Source organism: Bos mutus, chromosome 26, assembly GCF_027580195.1.
Source record: "Bos mutus isolate GX-2022 chromosome 26, NWIPB_WYAK_1.1, whole genome shotgun sequence".
NCBI lineage: Eukaryota > Metazoa > Chordata > Mammalia > Artiodactyla > Bovidae > Bos > Bos mutus.
Window position 1 is genome coordinate 28,499,776 of NC_091642.1, and position 6,951 is coordinate 28,506,726.

A 6,951-nucleotide genomic window follows, 5' to 3' on the forward strand; every position below is an offset into this window, starting at 1 on the left:
CTCACTTTGAGGATTTAATTCAAGAAGGGGTCCCTTTAGCTGAGTAATTAGTGATCTTTTTAAAAGAATCCTGCTTTTCTTCAGAATGGAGAGGGAAATGTGGTAGAGTCGAGAGACAGACTAAATGGAAACCATTAGCACAAGGAAGTCTGCATTTAGCCCCCAAACCCTGTACTTGAGGTGCCTTGGACATCGGACGGTTCCACAGACTGCAAAAACTTTGCTTGACCCTGGGACAAGGATGGGGTACACTTGGCATTGGGGATTATATGCTGAAAGAACACAACCAACCAAATAAAAGATGTTACACGTATGTGATCCCAGCAAACATGCCAGTAACACTTTTAAAACCAGTAGGTTTGGTTTCACCCTCTTTTGCCAGGACATTATTTGCCTTTGCAGAAGTCCTTATTCTCTGCTGGGAAATGCTAAGTTATTTATAGGACTTACAAGAAAGTCGCTACAAATAGCTTAGAATCTCAACGGAGTGGATTAGGAAAAGGGATAAATCTCCATGGCTTTCCTTAACTCTGCTTTTGCCAAGTTAGTCACTCAGTCATGTCTGACTCTATGCAACCCCATGAAATGTAGCATACCAGGCTCCTCTGTCTGTGGAGTTCTCCAGGCACAAATACTGGAGTGAGTGGGTAAATCACTCGACTAATTCCACAATCATTTGGATTTAGAAAAGTTTGTTGGGGAAAAGAAGAAAGAAAGGGTGGCTACCCCTGCAAGGACCTCATGATAACTGCAGAGCCCTGGAACAGGTGGGAATGATTACAGGCTCCATATCTGCTCTAGTCTCCCTGCTGCCGAGTCCCAGTCCTGCCCGTCCTTCAGCCTAGGTCCCTCCAGAAACAAGGGGCAAAATTGTGTCCACTCTTCTGTGCTCCCCATCTACAACATCCCTGACAGCCCTGGCCAAGTCTCCCAAAGGACATTTCATCAAAGAGAGAGGCTTTACCTCAAAACTCCATCTGCAGAAAAGGACCGACAGTCAGACAAAATTAGCCTTTTCTCTAAGTACATAGTGTTCTGTTCTACTCACTCGGAGACCTGATAGGAAGCAGATGAGTACGTGGAAAATCATCATATTTTGCACTTGGAAAAAGATGCTATCCCAGGACCCAGATCATCCCTCAGTGTAAGTCCCTGAACACCTGACTTCACAGGGAAGTTGCCAGAGTGACCCAAGGCACTGGCTCTACTTCAGCTCCCTGACCAGTAAAGCCTCAGCTTTCAGCCACGATGTCCCGGTTAGCTAGGGACTACTAGTCAAGAAAGTCATCCTTCTGTCACAAGAAAAAAGAATCTCAACATACCCTGGGCCACAGCCAAACTGAGGCAGCCTCAGTCAGTCATCCTGCTATGAAAATTGAAGAGGGCTTATAGGATCCTAAATGTGAAGGTTTATCAGTGAACCACTTTCAGGACTTAATTATGCAACCCCTTCTGAATCTTAGAAAGAACCAGTCCCTGGGCTGTTTCTTCTCATTTATTTCTGCATCCAGGCAGCATTTCTAATTCCACAAAGTGCTGTACAATCATCTTTATTCATCATTAGATGCTGGCCCATCTTTTAAGATAAGTCCTGACCTGGCTAACAAACTTGCAGCAAGATGGGAAAAAAGGTTCACAGGGAGATGGAGGAAAAATTAGACTCCCAAACCAGTCTTAGTCCTTTGCATGTGTTCAATACCTTTTTCTTTTTTGTCACACCTCATGGTTTGTAGAACTTCCCCAACCAGGAATCGAACCCATACCCCCTGCAGTGGAAGCACAGAGTCTTAACCACTGGACCATCAGGGAACCCCATGTTCAATCCCTTTTACAACTCTATCCTTTATGTCCACTTGGGTGACATAATAACAGTGGCCCAAGTCTGAGAGGGGATTTCTCCTTATACTCAAACAAGGCCTGAACAAACAGCATGGCAGAGGCAGGTCCCCTTTTTCTCATGAAGTATGCCAATAGAGTCCATCACTGTACATATTTAAATATAGTGGTACAAACCAACAAAGACCTACTGTATAGCACATGGAACTCTGCTCAATGTTATGTGGCAGTCTGGAGGGGAGAGGAACTCGGGAGAGAATGGCTATATGTGTATGTAAGGCTGAGTCCCTTCACTGTTCACCTGACTCTATCACAAACATTGTTAATTGGCTATACCCCAATACAAAATAAAAAGTTTACGTACTGAAAGGAAATTATACCAGATGGCAATAAGTCAAGAAAAAGAAGTAAATGGTAAAAGAATGACAAAAATGAAATAAAATTGCCATAATTTGTAGATGAAAATAAATAAAAAGTTTAAAATGGGTGATTAAGTTATCAAGAGCTGCTTTTTACTCAGAAGACCTCTTCAAAAACTCCTCTCAACCAAAGAACACCGTGCCTGCCAGAGAGATCTGTACTGCTGGCCACACCTCCTCCTGGCTACCAGACAGAGGCAGGCTGCTCCTGCCGCTCTCCCCACGGAGCAGGTGGCTGCTCCCCAGGCCCTTCACACTGTCAGCCTCTCTACATCCTCCCACAGACATAGGGAACTGGCCTCCGCCCTAGGCAACCCAGCTCCTGCCATCTCCAGAAGAAGTGGTTGTCATGGAGGGAAAAGACTCAGCCCTAAAGAAAGGTAACCAGTAAAGACATCCACTCTACTCATTCCCCCTTCGGGGGTACCTCCCCTTTGGTCACACCCCAAGTGGCTGCCTTGAACAGTCTTTCAGGAGCCAATGAAGGGGTTCATCTAATACAGTGCCTGCATGAAACTGGTTTTGTACAGATTCAACTAGTTTCTCAGTCAACTTTTAGTTCAGAAAGACCATGAAGAAGAGTCCCCATAACAGAGGTGGCACGAAGAAACGGGTTGCAAAAAGAATGGGAAACTAGAAAAGACCATTCCTTCCCCAGGGGCAGTCGATGTGTACATAGGTCTGATCTTAACAGAGTTACTTGGGGATTACTCTCAGCTCCCCTGAGGAACTGTTGCCTACATCTGGGTGCTCCAGACCACAAAGTTCCTCTTAATATCTCACTGAAGGATCCTCCCTGTCCAAATTCCACATCTTCATCGTTTACGGCAGCCTCCTTCAATCCTGAGCCAAACCATGGATCTCCCTGACCCAGCCTGCCCCTGTTCTAGCCAGTGACCTAGACCAAAGCAGCCGCGGAGCCAGAGGAAGCTCTGCATGGAGTAAGAGAACTGTGCAGAGTAAGCAGAAAATTGATCGGGAGAAGCTGCTCCATCAAACTTCAAACGCAAAAGCACTGCACTGATATGAATGTCTTAGCTCATCCGGAAGGTATCAAATGAGACCTCCCCCTCATCCCTTCACAAGCTCAACGCTCACATCCTAACCCACAGACCCACACCCGCCCCTACCCTGTGCAGTCCCGTGCCCTCCGAGCTCCTCCGGCCGCGCGGCTCCAAAGCCTTCTCAGATGCTCCTCAGGCTCCGCCTCGCCTCCCCCATCTCACTTCAGCCGCCCCCCTTCGGCTTCCCCGCGCCCACTTATGACCCCCTCCAGGCGCCCCCTCCTTTCACCACGTTTACAGTTCCCTCTCTCCGACCGTCGCCCCCTCAGCTTCTACCGACACCCCCAATTCACTCCATTCTTCTAATGCCAGTTAACCCTTCATCCTCCCCTCCCTTGCTAACCCTTCGCTACCCACAGGCTTCGTTAACCCCTTTGTCCCCATTCCTAACTTGAGCCTTAACTTCTTCCCTCACAGCAGGAAGCCCTCTTCCAAGTGCTTTAACCATTCTCCTTTCCCCTCCAATTCCCTGGCAAATTACTTCGCCCCCGGCGCTTTAACCCTTCTCAGCCCGCCCCTGTCGGTCTCCGCGCGGCCCAAGACGTACCAGTACTTGACGATAGCGGTAACCTGGAGCGGGTTCGGCTGGTCTGGGTACAGGCGGCGGCACTCTCCGTAGATGGCGTGCAGTCCTGGGGGGAAGAGCGAGGCGAAGGCCGGAGGGGCAGTAGGGCCAGGGGCCGGGGGCGCGGTGGGGCCGGGGGCGCCGCTAGGCCGCAACTCCGCCATTGGGGCGCGTAGGGTGCTGGGGGGACCGGGGAGGGCAGACGAGGGGGAGAGCACTGACGCGCCAGCAGGCGAACTCCTTGGGTGCGACTCCCGGAGGCGATGGGGGCTGCAGCGAGGTCTAGGCTCCGCGCCTGCGCAAGGCGCACTGTCCGCCCAGGCCGTCGCCGCGGTGGAGACGGCCAGAGGGTGCCTCGGGGGCCGCGGGGCGCTCAGGGGGCGGGGTGCCGGCGCGCCCTATTCCGGTTCCATTGGCTAATGTCTGTGCCAGTCACAGGTAGGGAAGGCATGACTTGACAATAGGTCCCTCCTCCGTCTCCCAGAGTTGTGGGGGTGTTCCAAGGCTCTTCGCTTCCCCCTAGCGTTAGGAGGAGCCCAGGATTAAATAGAGATACTGGGACATCCTCTGAGGTGCTAGGGACCCAAGAAAGCTTTGGGAAGTGCGCCGACAAAAAGCATGTCACTGTTATGCTAACACGGTGCTCAGAAGGACTTGTTTAATTAATTTATTTCAGAAGGATTTAAACATAAATGTGACAATGGATTGCTTCCTTCGTCCATGTAGCATTAAAAACGGAATTTTTTAGTTTCTAAGGCACCGGGTTGGAAATTATTTTTCTGCCTGCAATAACTTTACTTATAGTAATGTCTTCCACTCAAATAATCTTGAAATTTCAAGAGAAAGGGATAGAAGAGAGTCCTGACTACTGGCGGAGAGTCCTGACTACTGGCTATTAACTAAAGGTCCCCACAACATGAAGGAAAGGACGAAATAATTTATTAGAGAAAAATGCACTGGGCTCCTTAGAAAGCAGTAACACATAATCTCTCTTCAATTCCATTTTCTCATTCATCAGTGTCATTTCTAGCTCCCCATGAAAATTAAAGGTATACTAGAGCAGTTCCTGGGCTTCCCTCACAGCTTAGTCGGTAAAGAATCTGCCTGCAGTGCAGGAGACCTGGGTTTGATCCCTGGGCCGGGAAGATCCTGTGGCGAAGAAAATGGCAACCAACTCCAGTATTCTTGCTTGGAGAATCCCATGGACAGAGGATCCTGGCAAGCTACAAATCCATGGGGTCACGACTTAGTGACTAAAGAGAGAGAGAGAGAGAATAGTTCCTGAAGCTATTAGATGAACTATGTTTTAATGACCAAAAGATCATCTATACCAGTAGTTCCAAATGTCAGTCTTCAGAACAATACTAGTATGTTGCCAAGTTTACACCTTTCCAGGAAAAAATGAGAAAATCAACCAAAAATATTTTGTTGATTATTTCCAGTATTTTGGCCACCCGATGTGAAGAACTGACTCATTGGAAAAGACCCTGATGCTGGGAAAGATTGAAGGCGGGAGGAGAAGGGGACGACAGAGGATGAGATGTTTGGAGGCTTCACTGACTCAATGGACATGAGTTTGAGTAAGCTCCAGGAGTTGGTGATGGAAAGGGAAGCCTGGCATGCTGCAGTCCATGGGGTCGCAAAGAGTCGGACACAACTGAGCTGAACTGAACAAAAATATACCTTTTTTTTTTTTAAAGCAAGCTTTATGCAATATACTTTCCTTTGTTCTAGGAACATGTACCTCACCTGTATGTATACTAAAATTTCCTTTTATTAGACTAAGAAGGTGGTTCAGTTCAGTTCAGCCGCTCAGTCGTGTCCCACTCTTTATGACCCCGTGAACCGCAGCACGCCAGGCCTCCCTGTCCATCACCAACTCCTGGAGTTCACTCAAACTCATGTCCATTGAGGCAGCGATGCCATCCAACCATCTCATCCTCTGTCATCCCCTTCTCCTCCTGCCCTCAATCTTTCCCAGCATCAGGGTCTTTTCAAATGAGTCAGCTCTTTGCATCAGGTGGCCAAAGTATTGGAGTTTCAGCTTCAAAATCAGTCCTACCAATGAACACCCAGGACTGATCTCCTTTAGGATGGCCTGGTTGGATCTCCTTGCAGTTCAAGGGACTCTCAGAGTCTTCTCCAACACCACAGTTCAAAAGCATCAATTCTTCGGCACTCAGCTTTCTTTATAGTTCAACTTTCACATCCATACATGACTACTGGGAAAACCATAGCCTTGACTAGATGGACCTTTGTTGGCAAAGTACTGTCTCTGCTTTTTCATATGCTGTCTAGGTTGGTCATAACTTTCCTTCCAAGGAGTAAGCGTCTTTTAATTTCATGGCTGCAATCACCATCTGCAGTGATTTTGGAGCCCCCCAAAATAAAGTCAGCCACTGTTTTCACTGTTTCTCCATCTATTTGCCATGAATTGATGGGACCAGATGCCATGATCTTAGTTTTCTGAATGTTGAGCTTTAAGCCAACTTTTTCACTCTCCTCTTTCACTTTCATCAAGAGGCTCTTTAGTTCTTCTTCACTTTCTGCCATAAGGGTGGTGTCATCTGCATATCTGAGGTTATTGATATTTCTTCCGGCAATCTTGATTCCAGCTTGTGCTTCTTCCAGCCCAGAGTTTCTCATGATGTACTCTGCATAGAAGTTAAATAAGCAGGGTGACAATATACAGCCTTGACGTACTCCTTTTCTTATTTGGAACCAACCTGTTGTTCCATGCCCAGTTCCAACAGTTGCTTCCTGACCTGCATACGGGTGGTAGATGTTTATTAATGCCTTATAGACCCATATAAAAACATCGCAACCTCATCCAAACATTCACCAGTTACTGATCAATCCACACCGTACAGACAATACTGAAGACTACATACTTCAGCATGCACTGAGAATCCCTTCAAATGGACTACAGATGCAGACGTGAGATTGCAACCATCAATAGGCGTACCCTTCTATTTACCTACAGAAACTACAAAGCCCAGGGTACAGTGCGTCGAAACGCGACGCTGCGTTCCTTAAACTAGGTGGGGTTCCGAAGCAGCCTGGCTTG

The 6,951-nt window shown here is 47.8% G+C and overlaps 1 protein-coding gene across 3 annotated transcripts in view; it reads right to left on the reverse strand.

The window, feature by feature from the left end:
* Window positions 1-4,253, reverse strand: part of SUFU (SUFU negative regulator of hedgehog signaling) — a 105,824-nt gene extending 101,571 nt beyond the window's left edge. The window contains exon 1 of one of the 3 annotated variants that reach the window (XR_011462798.1): window positions 3,867-4,253. Coding sequence is in view for 2 of the 3 variants with exons in the window: in XM_070363819.1 (XP_070219920.1) it covers window positions 3,867-4,048 (182 nt within the window). In the remaining variant the exon portion in view is untranslated. The remainder of the gene's footprint in view (window positions 1-3,866) is intronic. The other 2 variants (XM_070363819.1, XM_005888050.3) reach the window with 2 other exon arrangements.
* Between the last annotated feature and the right edge of the window lie 2,698 nt (window positions 4,254-6,951).